A 26,666-nucleotide genomic window follows, 5' to 3' on the forward strand; every position below is an offset into this window, starting at 1 on the left:
CTGCTGAGGTCCTCACTAAGTTCCTTGAGCATCCTTGTAACCAATGTTTTGAACCCTACATCTGATAGATTGTTTAGCTCTTTTTTTGGAGTTTTGGTCTGTTCTTTCATTTGGGCCATGTTTCTTTGTCTCTTCATTTTGGCAGCCTCCCTGTGTTTGTTTCTATGTATTAGGTGGAGGTGCTTTGACTGTGTGTCTTAGTAGTGTGGCCTAATATAGTAGGTATCCTGTAGGGTCCAGTGGGATGGCCTCCCTGTCACCCAAGTTGGTACTTGAGGTGCATCCTTCATGCAGCCTGAGCACACTCTGCTCTTGTAGTTGAGCCTTGGTTGCTGTTGGTGGATCAATGGGAGGGATTTACCCACGCCATTCAGCTGCAGGGACTGGCTGTGACCACTTACCACCAACCTCTGCTTTCCATGGAGGATCAACAGTGCAGTGGCAGTGTGATGGTACTCTGATGTAGTCTGTAGCTGTCCACTGGGAGCACTGGCCCTGGGGTTTTCCAGGTGGTGCAGGCTAAGGTCAGCCCTGTCACCTGCCCTCCCCTCTACTCCCCTCCGCCACCATATTTTGCCTGGGCTGAGCTATAAAGCAATCTGAGATGGCTGCTACATGTTCTGGGCTTGGAGATACCCAAGTGAAGCCAACCTGTGAATCTAGGCTTGTTGTTGCTAGTGCTGGGTCTGGGGCTCACTGAGGCTAGCCATTGCTTTTGTTTGAGAGGATTTAGGGAGTTGTGAAGCATGAGCCAAGACCAGCCATTCATGTTGAAAAGCAGCTTGGTAGGGCCCATAAGTTGGGTGGGGTGGAGTCTCTGGGCATCTCCAAGGTGGGTCAAACACGTGTTAGCCAGGTTGATGGAGTCTCAGTTATGGCGCCAACTTGCTGTCTCTGGGGGTGGGGAGGGTTTAGAAAAGGAACAATGGCCTCTGATTGCCTTGGTGTCAGGTACTTCAGTTTCTCCTTGTATACCACTGGTGCCTTTCAAGCTGCTACTCTAGGCCTGGAGCTCAGGGGAGTGAGTGAGTAGGTGAGTCTGTGTGTGGGTGCTTTAAGGGGAGCTGCTTGGGACTCCAGAGGTTTCTTCCACTGACTTAATCCCTGCTCGTTTTTGCAGCCAGAGGTTGTTGGGACTTATCTTCCTGGCACTGGAACCCTGGGCTGGGGGCTTGGTGTAGGGCTGTGACTCCTTGCTCCTGAGATATCCTTCCCAAATTTTTATCACCATATGTGGGTGAGGGATCAGCCCATTCACGCATACCTGTACCCCTCCTATCAGTGTGGATGGGTGTAGTTTCTTTAACTCCGTAGTTGTCAGAGTTCCATTCAACTTGATTTCTGATGGTTCTGAGTGATGGTTGTTCTATAGTTCAGTTGTAATTTTGATGTGGTTGTATGAAGAGGTGAGCCCTGTCTGCCTATGCCACCATATTGATCAGAAGTCCAGAATTTGATTTTCAACTCAAAAACTCTGAGTGATTTTGCTCTGTGATGGAGACTGACTCCAGATTGTTGTGTAATTTGACAACATTTATCAGTACCAGTATTATTCGTGGGGTATAGACCTCTGTGATATGTGCTAAGATGGAGATCAAAAGTATTGTACAGTAGATAGTTTTACTGGTCCTAATGGTTTTTTTCCTAGGGTTTCTTTTTTTTTTTTAATGAGGGAAAGAAGGTTGGTAGGACAAGCTCTCAACTGAAAAGCTGCCTAAGAATATACAGTTGGCCCTCCATACTCACAGGTTCTGCATCTGTGCATTCAGCCAACCTTGGATCAAAACTATTTTTAAAATGTTACATTACTGCTGACGTGTACTGTGAAGTTAAGCCTACAATGATTGTATCCGTACTGAACATGTGCAGATATTCTTTTCTTGTCATTCCTCAAAACAGTATAGCAACTATTTACATAGTGTTTACATCATATTAGGTATTATAAGTAGCCTATAGATGATTTCAAGTATATGGGAGGATATGTGTAGATTATATGCCAGTACTACACCATTTTATGTAAGTGACTAGAACATCTGTGGATTTCAGTACTCTTTGTGGGTCTTGGAATCAATATCTCTTGCAGATACCTAGGGATGACTGTATAAGACAGAGGAGACAGGGAAGTTGTGCTTCTGCATAGCAGCTACAGAAGGGCTCTGTGCCAGCGTGACATGGTGGGTGAGGAGGGAGTGACTGTTGGCTGGACAGCGTGCTCCAGTTTACTGGGTGCCAGTGGGGAAACAAAGGTAAAGAAGTATGCCTCTTGACCAGAGATGTCATTGTCATGGATGAGCTGCATTGCCCATAGGGAGTGCGGGGACACAAACCCACGTGTCTACAGAGTGGTGGTGCCATGTGCTCATCCCAGCTCTTCTTCATGGCTCTCTCCCTGGGTGGGAACTCTGGGTTGATTCCAGTGGTCTGTATAGAAAGAACAATAAAGCTACTTCTAATAGGAATCAGGGAATTCTGTTTAACTGCATTTCCCTTTCAGTTCCCAGATCATCATGAAAAAAATATTTTAAACTATAAGATTCAGTTTCTAAGTTATTACCTAGAAGGTGTTAAACATGATAGAATCTTTCTTAAAAAAGGGAATTAGCAGAGCCACAGGGCATCATAGACCACAGAATATTAGTAATCCAAGACTCCTGAGAAACCAGGTGTAGAGCTCCTATCTCAGAGCACAAACTTGTGGGGCAAACCCTGTCACTGGTGTGAGTGGGTCTTGCCCCCTGTTCCTTGGAGCTAGGACTGAAGTCAGAAACCTGGCTTCTTGTCCCCCTAATATGATACACTTTGTGTGCCTTTGGACTCTTAATGCCTGTGTCTCTTTCTGGAAACAGGTGTCAGTGAGGTTGGTGTTAGTGAACAGGAAGAGGGGTGTGTGGTGAGATCTGTGCCGGAGTGGAGTGGAGGGAGGGCAGAGCGAACTTGGGCTTACCTTCTAAGTGCCGCCATCACCTCTTGCTAGTTAAGTCATGCATGGGAGCCTCACTGCACCCCCAGCCAAGGCCTCCAGAATGAGAGAATAATGCAAATTTGGGAAATAATGTGGGATTGTTGGTCTTTGGGCCATTTGGGAACCACTTCTGCCTAGAGACTTATTTTCTGATGCCCTCAGAGGTGTGGATTAGGTGATCTGTGGCCACTAACATGTTTCATTCCCTTGGTGTGTGAAGATTTTCCTCCATTTGTGGGCTGTATTTGAGTTGCTACATCAAGCGCAGGGCTGTGACAGGTGATGTTAATGAGCTAGCTGGTCTTTAAATAGCACGGCTCCTATAAACAGAATCACCTGTTTTATGGCCTGATATTGAAGACGATTGCTCACAGAGGATTCTGAGTGGCTGGTGGTAGGACATTAGAAAGTCAGTGAAATGCTACTTGCCCCCTGCCATGAGGCAGGACTAGCTGAGAATACATACACCCCATCAGAGCTGCTTCTTTGTATTGGACTGGAATTATCCCTCACCAGGCATTAAACTCAGGTTGCGTCAGAATGAAGAATGGCCAAGCCAGAATCTTCTCCTTGATTATCAGGAACTTAATCATTTGTTCTCTGAGTCAGCTTAATGGCGGGTAATGTTCGCATCACATTCTTTTGGGGCTGGGCCAAGAACCAGCATGCTTGCCAGCATTTCAGCGATGAGCTCATCAGCCTTTCGGCTCCCACATTCCTGGCGAAGAGCTCCACTGGAATTAATACTGTCACTGCAGCAGACTAGAACCATCACAAAGATTGCTCTTTCTTTTTCTGTGCCATGTGCTGGCTCTTGCTTTCGTCAAGTGAGTCCTAAACCTCTTCCTCTTCAGAAAGTCTTCTCAGGCTGAGGCTGTGAGTTGTGGTGCTAGGAATTCAACCCAACACATTGTTTACAGAAAAGCCCTGTTCTGGTGGATGCTAAGGATGTAAACACAGGTGAGCAATAGCCCCACCCCCAAGAAGCATATAATCCATCTGGATGGAGATAACGCAAGAACGTAAGTCTCAGCACCATAGAGTGTCAGCTATGCATCTTCAGAGAAGAGCGAAGGAAGGACATGGAGCTTTGAAAGGCAGGCACTTTGGAGGGATGGAAGAAGGCCTTGGAGAGGACAGGCATTCCAGCTTGATCTTGGAGACCGTACAATGGGGCTGGCACATAGTAAGTGTTGTTGGCTGAAAAAGAATATCGACTAGGTGTTTTTATCACCAAAAATAATTTATTTGTTGGGGGTGGGGATGTGGGAAGGGTTGCAGCCCAGTGCATGCAGACATGGCAAGCCACTTGCACACTGTGGCCTGTATGCCAAGGTAGAGGGATATTTATAAAAGGGGAAAGGAAGTTAAGGGAGGGAGAGGTTAGAACCATAGTCCTTTATTAGAAACACAGAATTCTTCCTATAGAGTTCTTATGATTCTATACAGTGCAAGAACTTCATAAGCCCTAGCTCCTCCCATAGATCCTCTTGACTGATTATTTGATTAAAGTTCTAGTTAGTCTTTATTGGTGTGCAATAAGTGATAGCTGTTGTCCTTTATTGGTTAGATTTCTAATTAGTAAAATAGAAAATAGTTGTCTTCCATGTCTCAAGGTGTGCACCTGGAGTCTTGTGCATGATGACCTAGGTGTCTGGGCCTGTGTGATGTCCACTCTCTGTCTCCTCCGCTGCCACAGAATGGACAAAATGCCCCTTGTAGTTTGTGGGTATAAATAGTACATATCTGATTAAAAAGTGGGACATGGTTGTATATTCTGTTTCTGTTTTATTAGTAGGATACAGTAAAGCAGGAAAACAGGTCCTTTGTGAGTTTTAAAGTGATAAAAGGAAAGGTAAAAAAAAAAAGTGAAATCACTAGAGAGGGTGTTCTCAGCCAGTTTGTGCCAGAGCAGGAGTTCAAAACAATGTTTAGAGGAATTTTTATTTATAGCTGTCAAGATTTATGACAGAGAACTTAACCAAGACAAGGATAGGGAGGGCCTGTGGGAGGCGCTCTCACACCATATGTAGGTCTCCATAGCCTTATAAGAAGAACTCTAGGATTATAACAGAGCTTGAGGGTTGTGACAGCCCTTCCTCCTACCTTCCTCTTACCCTCTGAAAAGAACTTCCTGCTGCTTCTTGCCTTTTTTTGTGTATGCATGTGACTTACTGTATCTGCATATGCAGGATTGCAATCCTTTCTGCCCCCCCCCCGCCCCCCCAGTAAATCCTTTTTGTGGACGAAATACCTCATCAACTTTTTGTTTACAGTTGCAAAGGTGGAATAGTATTCCACTATACATATATAGCACAAGGTGCCTGTTTTTTCAAATGTTTTACCACAAATGGGCATTTGATATGTTTCCAGTTTGGGGCAATTAATAATAAAGCCTCTCTGACTTCATATTCTTGATGTCTTTTGGCTGACATAAATACACATTTCTCTTGCATATATACCCAAAAGTAGAATTGTTGTGTCATAAGGCTTGCTGTTATTTACTTTTAGTAGATAATTGCCAGATAGTTTTTCAAAGTGATTGACTCAATTTGCAATCTAACCAACAATGCATTGTTACCAACACTTGCTGGTTTCCTGTACATGTTTGCTTTTCTGGAGGTTGTGTGGTGGTGTTTTTACATGGTTTTAATCCGAATTTTACTGACCACTGATAATGTGTTTTTCCCACGCCACCAAGTAATTCTCCCACACCAGCTGGTGCCCTACAATTTAATCCAATTATGACATCAACTACCTAGAGTTAGCTTCAGATCCCACAGGTTAAGGGCTTAGTCCCACAAGACTGCCAACCCCCCACCTCTGCCCCACTTCACATGCCAGTCAAAAGTCCTCGTTGTTTGTTACCTGTGCCTTCTAAATGACTGGCTATAAACGGGATGGTCCCTTTTTGGGTTCAATTAATTTGCTAGAGCGGTTCACAGAACTCAGAGAAGCATTTGATTATGTTTACAGTTTATTAGAGAGGATGTTATAAACAATACAGATGAAAAGCCACATGTAAGAGATGCATAGGGTAAGGTATGTGGGAAGGGGCTTGAAGTTTACATGCTCTTTGGGTGCACCAGTCCCCCTGAATCCCCAGGTGTTCACCAGCTTGGAAGCTCTCCAGTTTGTCCTTTTGGGTTTTGAGGAAGGCTTCATAACCTAGGCATGATTGATTAAATCATTGGCTATTGGTGATAGGACTCAATCTCCACCTCCTCTCCCACCCTGGAGCTCGGGGGAGGGGCTCCGGGGTGGGCAGAGTGGGGCTGACAGGTCTGACCCTCTAATCACATGGTTGGTTCCCCTGGTGACTGACCCTATCCTTAGGTGACCTGGAGGTTTTCCAAGTGGCCTCAGTAACATAACAAAAGATACCTGATGTTTTCATCCCTTCAAGAAATTCTAAAGGTTTGCTTCAAGTATACACATCTTGCACCCATTTGGTTAAATTTATCCCTTCAAATGTTTCATGTGTTTGGATGCTGTTGTAAGTGGTAGTTTTAAAAGATTTACATTTCTAATTGTTAGCTAGTGTATGGTTTATTTTTGTACATTGAATTTGTATTCTCAGTGTAGCTAAAGTCACTTATTAGTTTTAATAACCTTTCCCTTTGATTTTGTCACTTGCAAATAAAGATAGCTTTCCTTACACCTTTCCAATATGTGTGCCTTCTATTTATTTTTTCAATTTATTATCACAGACATTCAGTGTATTATAATACAAGTGGTGAGAGTAAATCTTCTCGCCTTGTTCTTTATCTTATGGAGAAAACATTCAATCATTTCATTTCCCCATTAATTATAATGTTAACTTTAGGTTTTTCATAAATACTTTTAATCAGCTTGAGGAATTCCCTTCTTGTTCTTGTTTCCTAAATTAAAATTTTTCTTATCATGAATCTGTGTTGAATTTTGTCATGTGCCTTTTCTGTATTTATTGAGATATCATGGGTTATTTTGCCTTTGTTCTATTAATATTTTGAATTGCATTTATTTAATTTTTTTCTCCTTTCCTATGGTTTTGTGAGGATGGGGGCCAGGCCTGGGCCACAGTATTCACAGTTGGCCAGCCTCCAGCCCAGGTCCTCCATGCACTGCCGAGCCCCCACTGTCCACCTGCACCAGGCTGGGGCTTTAATCCACCAGTTGTGCCACCCATGAAGTGTGGTAATTAGGGGCAATTTACACACCACCTCCTCCCTCTTTGCTGGCCTAGGTGCTGTGGCACTGTCAAAGTCTCTTCAGAGTAGTTCAGCTCTCCCACTGAATTAAGTCTTTCTGGGGACTGTGAACTCCCTGAGCCCTGCTGCCCTCCTCTGAACAGTCCGTTCGGTGCATGTATTTAATTTTAAATATAAGACCAATCTTGCTAGGTTGAACTCCTCTTGGTCCTGATGGATATTTTTTATCTATCTATCTCTCTATCTTTTACCTATTTATCTTCCTGAATTTGATTTCCTAATACTTTTGAAAGGACTTTCACACCCAGGATCATGAGGGAAACATGTTCAGTAGTTTTCTTTTCTTGCAATGTCTTTGCTTGGTTTTGTGACAGGAAAAAGTAGCCTCAATATGTATTGTGCAGGGTTCTCTCCTCTCTTTTCTAAATGAGTTTGTGTCTGGTTATATTATTGTTTTTCTTAATTTTTTGATAGAATTCATCCAGACTTCATGTTTTCTTTGTGGGAAAATTTTGAATTAAGAATTTGGCTTTTTACAACTTTTCAGATTTTTGTGTCCTGAGTTAGTTTTAGTAATTTGTTTTGTAAGATGTTGATTTTTTCTAAGTTATCAAGTTCAGTGACATAAATTTTCTTTATGTTGCATTATTATCCTCTTCATTATTGTAAGATCTGTAGTGATATCTTTTCTTTTACTACTGAGATTTGTGACTTGTGTTTTTTCTCTCAATTAATCTAGCTAGCAGTTACTCAGCTTTATTGACTTTCCAAATATATAGATTGTGCTTTCATTGATTTTCTCTAGTTTTTGGGTCCTTTCCTTTTATTGATGTTTAGTCTTTATTATGTTCTTCCTTCTAATTATTTTGAATATATATATGTATTCATGTATATATGTATATCAAGATTCTTAAGGTAGAAACTAAGGTAATTGTGTTTTTTTTCCTTCTGACAATAGCATTTAGACCTATAATTTTCCTTCTAGGCACTGCTTTAGCTGTATCTCACATACATTTAAAACTTTATTTTTAAATAGTTATAGACTCATAGGAAGTTACAAAAATGTAGAAAACCCAAAGGAAAAACAAACCAAACAACCAAACCAGCAAATGGGTTTAACAAGGTTGTGTAATTCAAAATAAACATACAAGAATCAGTTTAATTTTTATATACTATCAATAAACACATAGATACCAAAATTAAAATATACAAACATGTAAGTGTACATTTCAACATTTATAGTACTTTTATGCTGAAAATGACAAAATCCTGATGAAAGAAATCAAAGTTGCCCTAAAAAAATGGAGAGACAGGTCATGTTCTTGGACTAGAAAATTCAATGTATTAAAGGTGTTACTCCTCCCCTAATTATTATACCAGGTTAATGTAACTTCTATTAAAATCACAGCAAACATTTTTATAGGCATAGACAACCTGATTCTAAAATAAATATGGAAAACAAAGGAACCAGAAGAGCTAGAACAATTTTGAAAAGGAAGACTAAAGGGAGAGGAAGCAGTCTGCCTAATTTCAAGATTTTATATCCACAGTAGTCATGACTATGTGGTACTGTCAGAAGGATAGACACAGAGGTCAGTGTAACAGTTTAGGGAACCAAGTATAGAAAATAGTATAGAGAATCACAGCAATATGCCCAAATGATTTTTGAGAAATTCTTTTCTCAAATGATTGAGAATTGCAGAAGCAATCCAGTGGTAGTAAGTTAGCCTTTCTAACAAATGGTGCTGGAATAATTACACATTCATAAGCAAGAAATGAACCTTAATCTGCTTCATACCTTACACAAAAAGTAATTCAAAATATATCACAAATGCAAATCTATAAAACTTAGAAATAGGATAAATGTATTTTAGGGCAAGAGCTGGACAAAATTATTAGACTTGACATAAAACATCTTCTATAGGAGGAAAATTAATAATTTGGACTTCATGAAAGTTAAAAACTTCTCTGCAAAAGAACCTGATAAGATGATGGGAAGCTACAGACTAGAAGGAATATTTACAAATCACATACTAAGAAAAGACTGGTAATGAAAATATGTGAACTATCAGAGCTCAACAGTAAAAGAAAACAATTCAACTAGAAACTAGACAGAAGACACAAAGAGACATTTCATCAAAAAGAAGATAATACACATGGCAGATAAGCATGTGACAAGATACCCAACATTATTAGCCATTTAGGAAGTACAAATTAAAACCACAATGAGATATTACTACTCATGTCAGAATGGCTGTGACAAAAAAAATAGTGATAATAGCAAATGATGGTTAGGATGTGGAGGAACATACATTGCTTGTGGGAATATAAAATAGTATAGCTTCTCTGGACAACAGTTTGGCAGTTTCTTTTATTTTCTTTTTTCTTTTCTTTTTTTTTTTTTTTTGGCAGAGCCAGCTGAGGCTTTATTTTGGGAAGAAAAAAAATACACTTGATTTGGCTTTTAGTTGGGGGTAGGGTAGGAGGTGGTACCCCAGGCAGTAAACAACTCCACCCTAAGGGTGAGCTGAGGCCTGGGGCTGCGCCTCAGTTGGGTCTCCTGTACCTTCCACTCCCCTACAGAGCTCCTTTCCTGCCAGCTTGGAGGACAGGAGGGACCACAGTAGTCCTTCACTTGGACAGGACATCAGATGACTCAGACACCAGCTTCCCATCTCGGGTCTCAGTCTTCTTCACAACCACCATCTTGGACGAGCTGGTACTGGTGCGCCTGCTGGTGCAGCTGAAGGAGCCAGAGCTCCTGCCAGAACCCAGACTGGCCTGGAAGCCCAGGCCATAGTTGAAGTTCCCATAAGCTGGGCTCAGCTCACCTGAGTAGCCGCTGGTGGTCTTGGTATGGATACTCATGTTCTGCATCCCAGACTCCATTGGGCTCTCCTTGCCCTCTAGCAGCGTGTGGTAGGTGGCGATCCCCATGTCCAGGGCCAGCTTGATGTTCATGAGCTCCTGGTACTCATGCAGCTGCTGGGCTGTGTCCTGCTTGACGGCTCTCAGAGTGGCTTCCAGCTCAGCCACCTTGGCCTGAGCATCCTCAATGGCCAGCTTGCCATGCTGCTCAACATCCTTGATGGCAGCCTCCAGGGAAGCCCCCTGGCCTTTGAAGCCATTGATCTCAGCCTGGATTCTGCTGATGTTCCAGTTAGTCTCAGAAATCTCTGTTTTCCTGCGATGCAGGTCATCCCTGTGCTTCCCAGCCAATGTATGCAGCTCCTCATACTTGATCTTGTAGATGGCCTCAGCCTCAGCTCAGCTACGGTTGGCCATCTCCTCATACTGGGCCTTGACCTGGGCGATGATGCTGTCCAGGTCCAGGGAGCGGCTGTTGTCTATGGACAGCACCACAGATGTGTTGGAGATCTGGGGCTGCAGCTCATGAATCTCCTCGTCATACAGCTGCCTGTAGAAGTTGATCTCGTTGGTCAGCCCTTCCAGGCAGGACTCCAGCTCTACTTTGTTCATGTAAGCTTCATCCACATCCTTCTTGATGAGGACAAATTCATTCTCCATCTCTGTGTGCTTGTTGAGCTCGTCCTTATACTTATTCTTCAAGACCTCCACCAACCCCTGCATGTTGCCAAACTCTGCCTCCAGTCTCAGTTTCTCCTGGGCCAGTGTTTCCAGCTGCCGCCAAAGGTTGTTGATGTAGACCTCAAACATATTGTCCATGTTACTACGAGTCATCTTCTGCTGCTACAGGAGACTCCACTTGGTCTTCAGAATCTTATTCTGCTGCTCCAGGCTCCACACCTTATCAATGAAGGAAGCACACTTGTTGCTGAGGCTCTTGATCTCCTTCTCCTGGTTGTGCACAGCCTGGCAGTTTCTTATAAAGTTAAATTTGTAACTACCGCACAACCCAGCAATATTATCTCCTGGGCATTTATCCCAGAGAAATGAAAACTATGTTCACATAAAAGCTATTCACAAATTTCATAGTAGGTTTATTTATAATAGTGAAAAACTAGAAACCAGATATTTTTCAGTGGATGGATAGTTAAGCAGATTATGGCACATCTATGCTATGGAATAATACTCTGCATTAAAAAAGACTGAACTTGGATGAATCTCCAGAGAATTAGGCTGAGTGATAAAAGCTAATCCCAGAGGTTATATACTATATGGTCCATTTATATAACATTCTTGAAATGAGAAAATTATAGAAATGGAGACTAGATTAGTGGTTATCTGAGGCTAAGGAAGAGATGGGGGTGGGAGGGATGTGGTTGTATCTATAAGAGAGAAACACTAGAGATCCTTGTGGGGATGGCAGTGTTCTGTCTCTTGATTGTGTCAATGTCAATGTCTTGGTTGTGACATTGTACTACAGTTTTGCAGGATATCACCATTGAGGGAAGCACAAGAATATGGGGCTGTGGTGTTGGTTGGTGGGGGAAGCGGACCAAGAACAGGCGCTTTTAACTCTGTACTCTTTCTACAACTGCATGCAAATCTATAATTGTCTCAAAATCAAAAGTTTATTTAAAAATATAGGTGAGATCATGCCATCCCTTTGTCTAAAACTCTCCAGGGTTGGTCTCCCTGTGTTCCTCATAGTATAAGGCAAAGTACCAGGTTCTGAGTTTCAAAAGACCTGGCCTCTGCCTGCTCCTGGACTCACTTCCTCCTGCTTTCTCTGGCTGACTGTGTTCAACTACATTGGCATCCTTGGCTTTCCTCAAAGACCAAGTATATCGTTCAAACTGCAACTCCTTTTACTCCCCCTTTTACTTTTGTTTCCAGGAAATTGAGGTTTTGAGGCCAACAATTTTTAAATTCAAATTTATAGAGTACCAGGCCCATTCTAGGTGCTTGGGCAGTAACAGTGAACAGAACAGATACAGACCCCTGCCCAAGGAGCCTTACCTCCTGTTGGAGGAAACAGATTCAGTGAACAGGAAGTGTATAAAGGAGCATGTTGTGATAGTGGGCAGTGCCAGGGTAGGCTAGATTGGGAATGCTGGCCAAGTGAGGGTGGCTGCCCTTGTTGTTCAGGTGCCATCTGAGGACTGATGTGGAGCAGGTGAGGGAGTTAGACATGTGAATGTCAGGAAGAACATCCCAGAGGAGGGGCAGTAGAAGCAAATGGCAGGGACAATAGGAGAGGCTGGCATGGCGGAGCATGGTGGAGGTGAGGAAATGCTGAGAGCAGTGGTTGGGGTGGGAGGTAATGGTGGGCTGGGAGAGGGTGAGCAGGTCTTGTTGGGCCTCATAGACCAGTGGGAGAATTTGGCTGTTACTCAGTGGGAAATAGGGAGTCATTGCAGGGTTTCAGGAGAACAGTGACATGAATGGACTTAGGCTCTAACAAGATGATCCTGCCTGCCCTTTCTGGGTCAAGGACAAAAGGAAGCTGGTTAAGTGATCATCTCATTAACCTGGGAAAGGGAGATGGTGGTGTGCAGCAGGGCAGTGGGCTGTGCAGTGGTTGGGTTCTGGTCATGGATGGCTGGTAGAGCTCACAGGGCTTGCCCACAAACATAGACCTGTGATGTGAAAAGGAGAGGTGTTGAGAGTAATTTTTGTTTAGATAGCCTGAAAGGTGGCATGTGGTGGTCAAGGATGGGGAAGCCCTCGGTGCCTTGGGTTGGAGGGGCTGGAAGGCCTGAGGCTCCAGTTAGGATACACAACACAGGCAGTAGGAACAGGCCCCTGCACATGAGTTGGGGTTTGGGAGAGAGGGATAGAGGTTTGGGACTGCTGGGCATCTAGGTGAAAGGAGAGTTTCTGAAAAGGGGTACAGAGACAGATGAGGACCTGGGACCAAGGCAGGGCCCTCTGATGTCAAGAGGTTGGGAGAAGACACACTTCCATAGGAGCGACTGAGAAGAGTAGCTGGTCAAGTGGCAGCTCAGGAAGCACTGAGCAGATGAGGTAACAGGTATCAAACGTGGAAGATGCTTGAGGGAGACACTGGCAATGTGGAGTGGCTGGTGGCTGAGGAAAGGGCAGGTAAAGTCTGACCAGAGTGAGAGGAGAAGGCAGCAATGATTGTTCACTTGTTTTTCTACAAAAAGAACATGGGGCTGTGGTGTTGGTTGGTGGGGGAAGCGGACCAAGAACAGGAGTTTTTAAAATACAAGACATACTAGCTTACATTTGCTGTGGTCAGCCAGCTTGCTGCAAACCAGAAGTTGCAGTTGCCCCCCTTGTCCCCGTCCACCAACGCTCCCCTCGACATAGGCGCCCAGAGGGTCTCTGGGGAGAGCTGTCTGCAGCCGACAAGGTAATCGAATATGGGAAGAAGGTAGACATGGAGACATAAAACACTGTCTAAATGAAGGGCAATCGTATTTGAAGTAATTTGAAGATTGACAGGAAATTCATAAAGGGAATATGGAGTTCCATTTACAACAGCAGGAGATTGTCTTGTCCATAGCTTTCTGACCTCTGGAAGAACAGAAGTTGCTGCTGGCAGAGTTCCAAAACATGAAAATGCAAAATGGAATTGAATAATCTCTCCTAAATCAATTTTGTGAGCCAGATGACCTACAGAGGGATGCGATATAGTGCAAGGTATACGACACAGAGTGCTCTTGTCTGTTGAATACATCATGACAATAGTTGATTTGGGAGATAACCAAGTTCTGCTGTCCTTTGGTTTCTGGGAGCCTGCTTAGTGCTCTTTAGTTGGCCTCCACTGAGGCCGTCATAGGGAAGCATGCCTCTTATTCTGGCTTTTGGGAACTGATTGCAGAATTGGTTGGAGGGGTCGTCTGGGCCTGGTTGGAGGGCTGCTGACCCAGTAAGAAGGCCTCTTGCTGGCCTTCTTCATTAGCACCTGGGGTTGCTATCTTTGCAGCATGGTTCTAGACTTTGCTTCCTGAGTGTGAGTCATTCTTTTGTGTTACGTGCTCTGATGTCCTTCCCAGGATCAGCCAAGTTCTGGGATTAATTGTGAGGCCAAGCAGGGGTGTAACAGTTTGCATTTAGTCCTAGAAATGTCTTTAACTCAAGGCTTACCTCGGCAAGAGCCTCTGTGGGTATCTTGGTCTTTCCATCGGCAGTATGGTTAGGCCTGCTGCACAGTGGGACTCAGCCTGGGGGCACAGTGGTAAGTGATAGCCAGAGCCTTTCACCAGCTGAGGTGCCTGTAGAGACTCTTCCTGAGTCACTCAACTGGATGGTCTCCTTGTGTACCTGGAGACAAGAGCCTCTCCCTGCTCCTTTCGGAGTTCATTACTTGGTGGTTCTTTTCTTGAGGGTCTTAGGATGACTGAGGTTATGTTGGCTTCCCCTCATAGGCATTTCAGGTCTTTCCTGGCTACGAGGTTGGTAGAGAAAGTGCCTACCGGTGTGGGCCCATGCTGGGTACATCTGGGCACCTATGGTTGTCACAAACCAAGAGTCTGAATGTAAATATTTTAGGTATGTAGACCCCATGTGACATGTCTCACTCTTTTTTTTTTCTTCTCAACTTTTTAGAATCATAAAAACCATTTTTAGTTCTTTGGCCATATGAAAATAGGTATCATGCCATTGTTCGCTGCCTCCTGCCATATGCCCAGCAGGCAGAGATAAATGTTGGCCTGGCCATAGGTTCCCCAATTCGGTCCACTTGGCACTTGGAAGTGGGAGAGGCACAGAGGATGTCCAGTGTCAGGACACCCTGTTGCTTTTGTACATGTGTGTTTATGTTTTGTTAGCACCAGTCTTGGAAAGACCTTCCATTTGTCTTAGAGACTTCCACATTCAGGACAGTCAGTAGCCAAGCAGTCACTTACACCATTACATTAGCAGTCCTGTGTTTTAGAAAACCCACCTCATTCCTATAGAATGCCAGTGGTAATGATTCCAGCAGACCCTTTCTCCAGGAGCCATACTTCTCCACCCTGAATGCACAGGAGAGTCACCTGGGGGCTTTGGCAGAATTGCAGTGCTTAGGTCCCCAAACGAGTTAGGTCTTGCAGCATCCAGGGTACAGGCTTATTCTTTCTGTTATGCACTGCCCAGATGCCTTGTTGGGCTGGTTTCTTGCAGCAGAGCGTAGCATACTGGTGTGTGGTGGATAGAGTTCGTTATTGCTGTCTTTCCCTACCCCCACCCTGCCCTCCTCTCCTTCAGCCCCCAACCTACTACCCATGTAGTAATGCTCTAGAAAGAGGAAAGGTTTTGGCTTAATCAGCAAGTGCTTGGCTCAGTTAGCACAAACCCCATATGGCATGGGAAGTCTTTTAGCAGCTTAGATTAAGAACTGTCTAGCTGGTGGAGGGAGGTGGCGCTAGTCTACTGTGGACAGGAAGGATGAGCTCACTGGCTTTCAGAAGATGTCAGAAAATGCCAGTGAATTCCTCTTCTCTTTCTTCTTCAGTCTGAGACTGTTCCAGTTCCCAGTGGCACTTACATCTAGCAATTGGGTGTTTATATTTAAAAAATTACTATCTCTGCAAACTTTGATCAAACAGAGGAGAAAGTGCTTAGAGGGAAGTTGATAAAAAGATGACAGGAAATCTCATGGTGGTGAGGCTTGTCAGCACACTTATATTTTCTTTTTACAACTCTTATTTCCAGGCCCTTGAAGCCAGCCTCTGTTTACTCTTCATGCTGGCTAAGTGTGTATACATGCTATTAATAGTAGCAGTGGGAAGAAAAGAATACTTTCTAGTCTGAAATAGTCCCCAACAGAAATTTTGGAATTGAAAGACTTCCGGTCTCTAGGGATCTAGGCCAGTGCTTCTCAAACTTTAATGTGCATGTGGATCACTGGGATCTTTAAACCTGCAGATTCTGGTCCAGCAGGTGTGATGCCTGGGAATCCACATTCCTGATGAACTCCTATTGCCCTGATTTGAGAGGTTCTGGGCCATCACATGTGATTCTCCTTTTATGAAGCATAATCAGATTGATTCCAGAGGCAGTGGCAAATATAGGCTACATTATTAGGAGCATGGCACACAAATGGTGGAGGTGACAGACCAGTTTCAGTGTGCTTCCTGATTGTTGTTAGGCTCCTGGAGAGGGAGGCAGAGAGTGAGGCTATTGCTGGCGTATGTGGCAGGTCTCCAGTGTCAGTGGAGTGGTGCACTGATCCATCTGCTAGGCTGCAGCGCTGAGCACTCACCCATGCTGTCCTGTGACTGCTCATGCAGCCCTGGGAATGTGAGGAGGACACTGAGATTTTTAGAAGAGTCAAGAAGCTTGCCCAAGGTCATTCCACTGGTAACTGTCAGGATTCAGCTCAGGCTTCTCTGATGCCAAGGATAGTCCTGCTTCGCCAGTGAGTATCAGCCACAGAACTGAGGAAGGTTAGTCTAAGCTCATAAAAAGCTGTCCCCAGAAGGAAGATCTAGTTAAGTGCCCTTCTCTCCCTTCTCCTGGGTATTAGGTGCTGTTTGAAAGGCTCAAATTTGAAGAAGGATTGGAGTCTTTTTGTGTGAAAGGAGCACACTCAGGATTATAGTGTCACTGTGGGGGAATTACAGGCTGGGTTACCATAAGGGTGAGGTTTGGTGAGAAAGGTGGGGGCTCTGGCTTGGAAGATGTTCTGGCAGGTGATGGGGCTACTGTGTGGGAAGAGGTGGCAGCAGGAGGCTGGGCACTGGGATTCTCCATGCCTGGGCATTTAGGTTCAGTGACTTCTATATTCTCTTGGGAGACTTTTGGGATCCTGTGTACCCTGACTCCCAAAACCTTTGAGGAACCCAGTTGATCAAGAAGCCTGGGAGGGGAATTACACTGTTTTTGCCTCTTGAGGTTTGGGAACCATAGAACTTTTGTAAACTGAAGGGGATCATCTCAATATTCAGGAAATAAAAGTGCAAGGGTTTATTTGTGAAACATTGCATTATTTTATCTAACTTTTATGAAGGTAGAAAAATAAAATCAGCGTCTCATTTAAGCTGAAAAAAAAAAAAAAAGCCAGCAACTATAGCTTCTGGGAGGGGGACAATTCAATATGGTAAAGGGTTAATCCTTTCAAAGGTTCGCAAATACTTTTAGGGAATTAATGTCCAGGATCTAATGGCATATTGATGACTGTGATGCATGTGGTTCCGTAAAAGCTTTTAGACCCTGGCTTTGTTTCAAGGGCACAGATTCAAGATGACTTCTGATCTTTCTCCATGTAGGAAGGCTCCTTTGTTCTCCCAGAAACATTCACACTGTTCACAAAAATGTCCACTTGACCAGTGAGCTCTGCTCACGGCCAGGCAAGGCCCTGGCTGGCAGACCACTTTGCTGTATCTCGGCTGTGTGCACACACCAAGAGGCCTCTGGCAGGTCCTAGCCTGGAGGGAGAAGCTGGCTGTCTCCAGTACCTGGCAGGCCAGAGTTCAAAGGCTGGCTCCCTTGCTACCTGTCTTTGAAGGTTTTGGAAAAAGCCTTTAGCCTTTCTGGGCCTTACTTTCCACATCTGGAAAATGGAAATACTAGTCCCTGTCTTGCTGAGTTGGTGTGAGGGAAGCAGCCATGCATAGGAAGTGTTTAATGGGTTGGAAGTGCTCAGCAAAGGGAACTGTTGTTAAGGAGTGATCAGCAAGTGTGAAGATATTTTATGGTGTGCAGAAATGATAGCCAGCCTTCTAGAATATTCAATGTCTTATACTTAAATTCAGTGTAAGAATTAGAAATATTATTGAGGCAAAGCTGACACTTTGTTTTGCTTCCATTACCACTAAGCAGACCTTAGTTGGTGGAAAAACACTTTGCATCTCAGATATACTACAAGTTACTTGGTGCCCAAATAATAAAATCTTGAGCATTCCCCATGAACTTGGACTTTCTTGTAGAAACACCTTCCCTTGGAGTTCTGCAACATCAATGTCCAAAGGTACATGCAATCTATCTGAATTTGTTGGTACTGTGAGAAAGTTGTTGTTTTCCTGCAAACTACTGAAAAGTTGGTGACTTTGGTCTTTTTTTCCTTTAATTGAAGGTTTTCTTAAAAATAAGCCTTTAATTTTAAAAGTTTTAGATCTACAGAATTATTATAAAGATAGTTCAGAGAATCCCTATATACCCCACCCCCAGTTTAACATTTTACATAGTATGGGACCTTTGTTATAATTGATGAATCAATGTTGATACTTTGTTGTTAACTAAAGTTTAGTCTTTAGATTTTCTTAATATTTTCCTAATATCCCTTTTCTGTCCCAGAATCCCACCCAGGACACCACATGGTATTTAGTCGTCATGTCTTTTTAGGCTGTGATAGTTGATAAGACTTTCCTTTGTTTTTGATGACCTTGACAGTTTTGAGGACTACTGGTCAGGTATTTTGTACAGTATCCCTTTATTGAGATTTGATGTTTTTCTCTTGGTTAGGCTAGGGTGTAGGTTTTGGGGAAGAAGACCACAGAGATAAAGTGCCATTTTTTTAAAAGATTTTATTTATTTATTTTTAGAGAGGGAAGAGAGAGAGGGAAGAGAGGGAGAGAGAGAGAGAGAGAGAGAGAGAGAGAGAGAGAGAGAGAGAGAGAGACAGACAACATCAATGTGCGGTTGCTGGGGGTTCTGGCCTGCAACCCAGGAATGTACCCTGGCTGGGAATCGAACCTGGGACACTTTGGTTCCCAGCCCACGCTCAATCCACTGAGCTACGCCAGCCAGGGCTTAAAGTGCCATTTTTATGACATATCAAAAGTTTATATTATTAACGTGACCGGTCATGGTGGGCGTTGGCTGTGGTCCCCTGGCGGAGGTGTGTCTGTCAGGTTTCTGCACTCCACATTGCTCTTCCCTACTACACTGTCCTCTGTGGAAGGAGGTTGAGGTGCACAGTACATGTTTGAGGAGTGTGGTGAGTTTACCCTCCCTGAGGATGGAGCAGCCACAGGGAGTGCTGGAACTATCTGCAGGGGATGTGTTTGTCTCTCCCATTTATTTTTTCAATCATTTGTTCATATCAGTATGGGCTCATGGATGTTTATTTTATATTTTGGTTCAGAGTTCTGTGCTAATTTATTTTGTTGCTCCAATTGTTCCAGAGTAGGCCAATGGGAATCCTTTCAGTTGGCTCCTGTGTCCCTTTGACATGTCCCTGTCATTGTGTAGGTGTATATGTTTTGCTTTTTAAGCACCTCTTTCCTTTTTGTTTACTACAAGAGGCCTCAGGCTTACTCTGTGTAGATCCTGTCCCATTCTAAAATCAGGAGCCTGGGCCCCTTTAATTGGAAAATGATATAAACAAACAAGACCTGGGCGCTGGTGTGTGTATTGCTACTGGGGTATTGTTATTTCTAGGTGCTCTTAGCTGACAAAACAGGGGAAACGTGTATGTATGGTAACCTGTGTATACACATATCTATAAATGTGTCCATATGTACCTATCTGTATCTATAAGCTAACAATACACGAGCATATTTCTAGCTCTAATCCACCACCGCATGGATCATTCTAGCTTCTTTCCCTTTGTTTATGAGTAACTCCAACAGTGGAGACAGACACCTGGCTCCCACCATCGTCCATCCACTTGTTCAATCCCAATGTCCGTGCACAGCAGTGTCAGAGCTGTTAACACACACCCCTGGGAAACAACTTTATCAACTAGAGCACAGGGCTTAAGTTTAGTTCCTTTTGCTGTTACTCTTACAGACTTCACTCATTTCCAAAGTGACTCAGGTCAGCACCTTATTCTCCACCCCTCAGGGAGGTTGTTTTGTAAATTTTTTAACACAGTAAGTCTTTTGTCGCATTCCACACTCCATCCTGGGATTCCCCTGACAGCCTAAATGACTTTTTAAGAAGTTGCATACACTAAGGTTTACTTTTGTGCTGTAAAGCATGTGGCTTTTGAGAAATGCTTACTATCTTGTAGTCACCATTGCAGTATAGTACAGAATAGTTTCACTGTCCTAAAAATCCCCTGGCTCCACCCCTTCAGTCCTTCCCTCAGCCCCTGACCTATTTGGGGAAAAGACATCTACAGTTTTGTCTTTTCCAGAATATCATACAACTGGAGTCACACCGTATGTAGCTTTTTCAGATTGTCTTCTTTTACTTAGCAATGTGTATTTATGATTCTTCTATTTTTTTTGGTGGCTTTATAACTGATTTATTTTTATTGCTGAGTAATATTCTATTGTGCAAATGTACCACAGTTTTATCCATTCACATATTGAAGGATGTCTTGGTTGCTTCCAGTTTTTGGCAGCTATGACTAAAGCTATTTGTGGATTTTTGTTTGGATATTAAGTTTTCAACTCATTTGGGCAAATACCAGGGAGTACAATTGCTGGATTATGTGGTAAGACTGTGTTTAGTTTTGTAAGATACTTCCAAAGTGGCTTGCACCATTTTCCATTCCCACTAGAAATGAATGAGAGTGAGTTCTTACTGCTCTGAGACTTTGCAAGCATTGGGTATGTCAGTTTTTAAAATTTTAACAATTCTAATAGGTGTCTAGTTGTATCCCATTTTAATTTGTAATCTTTCCATCCTAAATTTCCATCTTTGCTGTTTTTTTCATTTGGCAAGTCAGCTTTGAAGACTGACATTCTTGTATCTCTTTCAAGTAAACTTCTTCCTTTTCAAATGATTTGCTCTGAGTCTTCCCTTGATAGTATGTACACTGGTTTATGGTCAGCATCTCATTAACTTGAGCTGTTTTCCAGATCTACATTTATATAAATTGTGATGACACATTTTTAGTGAGGGTTGCTTCAGTATAATTTAGGTGGAAATCTCCCAGCACCACATGGGTGTTTGGGGATAAATGTATTAATTATCTAGAGTTTAGGAAGTTACTCCAATAGTCATAGAATTCCAGATTTCAACATGCCTCCACTGTGAAGTTGTCCTTTGCAACCTATTATCTTTCAGATAAAGGCCAGGTGAGCAAGCCCTTCCACCACATGTTCCAGATCTTCTGGTGTTAGCCTGTAGCCTGTCTCTCCAGCTCAGCCCACGACTTCTCCCGCTTATGTAGTATATGTTCCTGCCAGACTAGGCAGAGCCCCTGACCTGGTTCTTGGTTTCTATCCATCAGGATTGTCTCTTTGCAGACTCAGCATGCCAATTCTGTCCACAGGGCCTAGAACAAACTAACCTGGTCTGGCCATGCAGCTTTCCCTGTCTACCCAGGAGGAAGCGGTCTCCCCTTTTGAATATTGCAGCTCACCATGTTGAAGCAGAGAGATCTTTTGTCCTCCATGGCATTGGGGCTATTGGTGTGCAGCTGTCTCCTAACACAGTGTGGACTCCTTGAAGCTATGTCCCACCCTGTGGACTCCCTGGTCCTAGCGTGTTCTGGAGGGCCCAGCCTGCCTGACCAGTACAGGGAGTGCAGTGCAGTGTAGGCAGGACTCCTCTCAGTGTGCTGCTATTCTAACTGCCCCATGAGGGGCTCCCTGGGGTAAGGATCTACATTGTCTCAGCTTTTGGGCTCTTTGAGGAGATGCCACTGTGAATAACAATAAAGATATGTACCCATGTGACTTTTGACTCACACTGATGACAGGAATCAGCTCAACCCATCAGTTCATCTGTGGGCACAAGTGAAAATGTACCCTTTTAGTCATATGCAGATTGCTTTCTACAAGGTTTGGTTCATTGTCTGCTTCAGTGACTCCTGTCAAAACCTTACCAAAGAAGAAGCCAAACTGTAATGGCTGTGCCTCTGACTTCTGTTTTCTTCCTTTGCATGTGGTGGTCTCCTTGTTGCCTTGGGGAAGGGGACCTGTTGCCAGGACAGCTGCGGGTGTGACATGCACAGAGCACTTGATCAAACTCCAGTTGTGTTCCTACTTTGTCTCAGTTGTGGGATTTTATGTTTCTGCCCTTGGCATTGTCTTTTTCTCTAAAGGGCTGATGGTCTCCACACACTGTCCTGAATGTACTGTCTGGCTCCTTGTATCTCTATAAAGTGTGGTGGCTGATTGTGCTTCCACTTCCCTTCCTCCTTCTGGGATCTCACCTACTCTGTGTTCTGATGATTCCACCCCAGACCTTTCCAACCATCCCTGGACTAATTTGACTTGGTGCCTATTGGACATCTTCACTTGCCAGGCTAACAAACATGTCAGACATAACAGATCCAAAACTGAACTTGTGAGCTTCCTGCCATCATTTCGTTGTCTCGTTGCTTACACCGGAAGCCTAGAGCTACCCAAGTACACTTCTCATCTCAAACCTTACATCCAGTCCTCCAGGAGAACCTGTGTTTCAGGGCACCCACCAAGTTCTTAAGGTGAGATTTAAACAATACAGTACAAAATCCACTCAAATGCTTTTAATAATGTTATTTGGGACAGTGTTTTGCAATGATATAAAGTAAATAAACCAGGCAGTTAACACCTACAACAAAACTGATGTAGCTGTATTAATACTGGATTGAATGTGTGTAGAGACAAAAGTTTTTTAATGTATAGTGTACTTCTATATGATGATAGAAGAAAATAGTTAGGATAAAGATAGAGTAATTCAGAATTTATAGATATATAACTAAAACTCAAAATATATAGGAAAATTGGCTGATTTATAAGGAGAAATGGATAAATTCACAGCCATATGGGCTATTTTAATGTTTATTTCTCAGGAACTGACAGGTCAGATACAAACACATAAATAAAAGTATACAAGATATGAACAAGCTCTGTCTCTAGGTCATATGAAAAAACTGCAACCAACTAGTAAATACATATTCTCTTGAAACCTGTGAAACATTTTCAAAATGGTCACAAAGTCAATCTCTAATCCTTTCAGATCATGTCCTCAGACCAATGATGTTAAAGTCAGAAATCAATAATAAAAGCACAAAAAAGGAAAGTTTATATACTTGACATTAAAAAACACTAAAAATCATTCAAATTAAGGAAGAAGTCACAATGGAAATATCCGAATTGACCGACTCTTAACAATGTAAAGTAAGGCTTATAGATTGCAGCAGTGCATGGGGGGAAATTTATATCTTTAGAGCTATGTATTGGAAAAGAAAAAAGGCTTAAGCCCTGGCTGGGTGGTTCAGCTGATTGGAGCGTTATCCCAAACATCAAAAGGTTGTGGGTTCAGTTCTAGTTAGGGCACGTACCTGGATTGTGGTTTTGATCCCCAGTTGGGGTGTGTATGGGAGGCCACCAATCGATGCTTCTCACATTGATGTTTCTCTCTGTCTCTGTCTCTCTTCTTCCTCTTTAAAATCAAAACATTTCCTTGGGTGAGGATTAAAAAAAAAGGCTCAAAATTGATCAGATAAGTGTCTGAGTTAAGAAGTTTGGAGAGCAAAAGACAGTAGAAGGAAGGGAATGAGAAAAGTAAGAACAGAAATTTGTGAAATGGGGGACAAAGAGGAATAGAAGTAATAAAAGGCTGGTTGTAAAGAAAAACAAAATTGTCTAACTTGGGTAAGATTAATCAAAAATAAAAGACAATATTAGTTATATCTCATTAATGATATGAGCAATCAATATTTAAAGATGACATTTGTCAATTAAATGCAAAACCACATCTTCTTGTGGGTTTTGGAGAGCTTATCCTAAAATACAGTGGAAGAGTAAGGGACCAAAACAGTAAATAATTTTGGAACAAACAACTGAACAAGAGGAGACTTGCTCTTTCAATGTCAATCTTATTATAGAGGTGTAATATTTAGGACTTGTATTTTTGGCCCAGGGATAGACAGATATGCCAGTGCAATAAAGTTAGGGAACATACCATCCACACATACCACACACACATCTACACCCTCCCCCACACACACCTACACCCTCCCCCACACACACCTACACCCTCCCACACACATATGCACATACCACTCGCACACCCACACATATCCCCCTCACTCACACACACATCCACTCACACACCCACATACCCACATCTTTACATACACTCACACAGTACCCATACCCCACTGTGCACACTCACACACACAGAAATTCATACTGCTGGAGATTGCATTACAAGTCCATGGGAGAGGATAGACCTTTTAGTAAACATTACTGGGATAATCTTCTCTGCATATGGTAAAGATAAAATTAGATCCATACCTAGGCCTTCATATATGAGACTGAAATCTAGATGGAATAAAATCCTGAGTATGAAAGGGAAAACTAAAACTTACAGAAGAAAAGACTACTAAAAATACTAGAATGTGAAGACTGTCTTTGACATCTGGGTGTCAGCACAAAAAGCACAAACTATAAGGGAAGATACTGGTTTATTTTACTATATTAAATAGAAAAATCATCTGTATAGTAGATAAAATTTATAGACTCTTTTAAAGACTACAGATGGGACACATTTAAAAGTCATATAACTTTAAAAGGTATTAATGTTAAAGATATTAAGAGAATAAGCACACAGTAGATAAAAACTATGAAAAGACAGTTCAAAATGAGGAAAAAAGAAAGATTATAAGTGTATGAAAACCCTGTAATTTTTCTGTTAATCTATGAAATGTGAATGAAAGCAATGAGAGACCATTTCATATTTATCACATTTGCAAACATGAGTCAGTTAATAAATATTGGTGAGGTATGGGGAAATGGGACCTCTTACTCCTTGACTGATATAACCACTTTGGAAATGAATTTGGTTATATAAGTAAAGTTGGTAACATGCACATCATATGAACCACCAATGTCATTGTCAGGTATTTTCTCCAGAAGAAATCGCGGTGTCTGAGGGATGTGGCCCTTCAGTGTTTGTAATAGCAAATTGGTGGGAACTAACTAATTGGCCTCAGTAAGGGGGCCTAGACATTTGTTCTGTTTATATAGTCAAAAATCATTCAGCACTGAAATGAAAGAATCAGATCTATGGGTATCAAGATGCATAAATCTCATTAGCAATGTTGACTGCAAAAAAGCCAAATTTCAGTAGTATGGGTGAACTGTCGTGTTGTTGGATAGTTACATAGCCAGTAAAGGTGTAAACACTGATTGTGAAGGATGATGTGTCATCTTTACATTATGTCATTACCTACCTGTAGGGAAGCAGAAGTGATCCTCCCTGGGGTACATAGGGCTTTAGTTGCATCTGCAAGAACTGTTTGTAGAGACTTGAGGCAAATAAAACAAAATGTGACAACTCTTTATTCTTTATGGTAAGTATATAGATGCCTATTATTTTCTGATTTGATATATAATTTTCAAACCATAAAATTCACCACATTGAGACATGAGGAAAGACAGCCGAGGACTATCAGAGTGGGTAGGGGAAGCTGAACAACTGGTAGCAGAAAACTCAGGTCATTGATTTTGCTTAAACTTCTCTAATCAGGACACCAAACCTGGAAAGTAAAAGAATGCCAGATTTCAAAACTTCTGTAGGGAAGATGACTACATATCAAATTCAAAGGCTAGTAAGAAGTGGAGACACATGCTAGACAGTGATTAGTAGCAAGTGAATGTCCAGATTGACCATGAAAGGTAAACAAGCCAGTGGGAAATGGGAGGGTCATAATATCTATGAGGACTTTGTACCTAAAGAGGAACATTTGTTGCTATTTTGGACTTTATTTAGGGCTCCATATGTTAAATATATATAATAATAATTTTAAAAGCAATTTAAGCAAAATTAGAAATTATTCTTTTAAATGTGTCAGCAGTAAAAGCAAGCAGAAATACAGCAATTACAAAATTTATTACTGCACATAAACCTTACAAAATATATATGCACTATAGTTTTAATGAATTTACTTGGCATCATTCCCCTTTGTGGGGCAGTTCTTTTACAGAAGCTTTCCTACCTCTGCACCTTTCTAAGAGGGTAGATGACCTGGGCACAATAGATCAGCAGGTGAGGCTTTGCACTTCAGAGCCATTAGTTGGTAGACTGGGTGACTTGGTCACAGGTTCTAAGATGATTTGGACCTTGAGTTCAGCCTGAGCTCCTGTTTCAGATTAAACTGAATAATGATCACAGATAAACCATAATAATGATTCTCTTATGCTGAGCTTCCCACATATTGGTCTGGGACCCTGTCAGCTGCTGCCCCAGTGCTGCCCCAGATGTTTAAAGTCACCTTGCTTTCTGGTCAGACTCTGCATTTCAGGCCCTCTGCTGTCTCCTGCCTCAAGTCATGGAAACAGCTACTTAGCAAAGGACTTCTTCTTCTTGTGAAAAGCAGTGTTAGAGGCTAAAATCTTGGCTTCAGGCTGCATGTGAGTGTGGCAGCCACTTTTAGTGAGAGAGTGGGAGATAAACCTTTTATGGTCCTGAGTTCACAGAGATTTCCTCTTAATTTAATGGGATTATTATTAGGTCTATTAAAATTTTTTAATTCTAATATACAATCACCTGAATTTGTTCTTTTCTACAATATGTTTACTTATAGTTGTTGAAACTCTGACCAGAAATTAATTCTTCATTCTCCTTTTTTATAATTCTCCTGTGTTTCATTAACTCTCATCTACTTACTTTGCTGGTGAATGTTGAGCAGGCAGTTTACAAAAGGAACATAGGTACCGACAAATGTTGGGAGATATCAGCCTGACTGTTTATGTTGAATGTATTCATGTCATTCTTGGACCATCTTATTGGCATATTTTGAGAAGGTTTATAATAAGGAGGTTGCTGTGGGACAACTTTAAACACTCCAACAGCTGAATCATAGGGGT

General features: G+C 42.4%; 2 protein-coding genes across 11 annotated transcripts in view; one reads left to right on the forward strand and one right to left on the reverse strand.

The window, feature by feature from the left end:
• Positions 1–26,666, forward strand: part of PCBP3 (poly(rC) binding protein 3) — a 216,165-nt gene that overhangs the window by 26,763 nt on the left and 162,736 nt on the right. The window lies entirely within an intron of this gene.
• LOC114490723 (keratin, type II cytoskeletal 8-like) lies at positions 9,557–11,312 on the reverse strand. Its single transcript, XM_036017520.1, is given in 1 exon segment — positions 9,557–11,312. A coding segment is annotated over 1 exon segment (1,071 nt). The 5' UTR covers positions 10,855–11,312; the 3' UTR covers positions 9,557–9,783.

The sequence above is a fragment of the Phyllostomus discolor genome, chromosome 2 (assembly GCF_004126475.2).
Source record: "Phyllostomus discolor isolate MPI-MPIP mPhyDis1 chromosome 2, mPhyDis1.pri.v3, whole genome shotgun sequence".
NCBI classification, from domain to species: Eukaryota; Metazoa; Chordata; class Mammalia; order Chiroptera; family Phyllostomidae; genus Phyllostomus; species Phyllostomus discolor.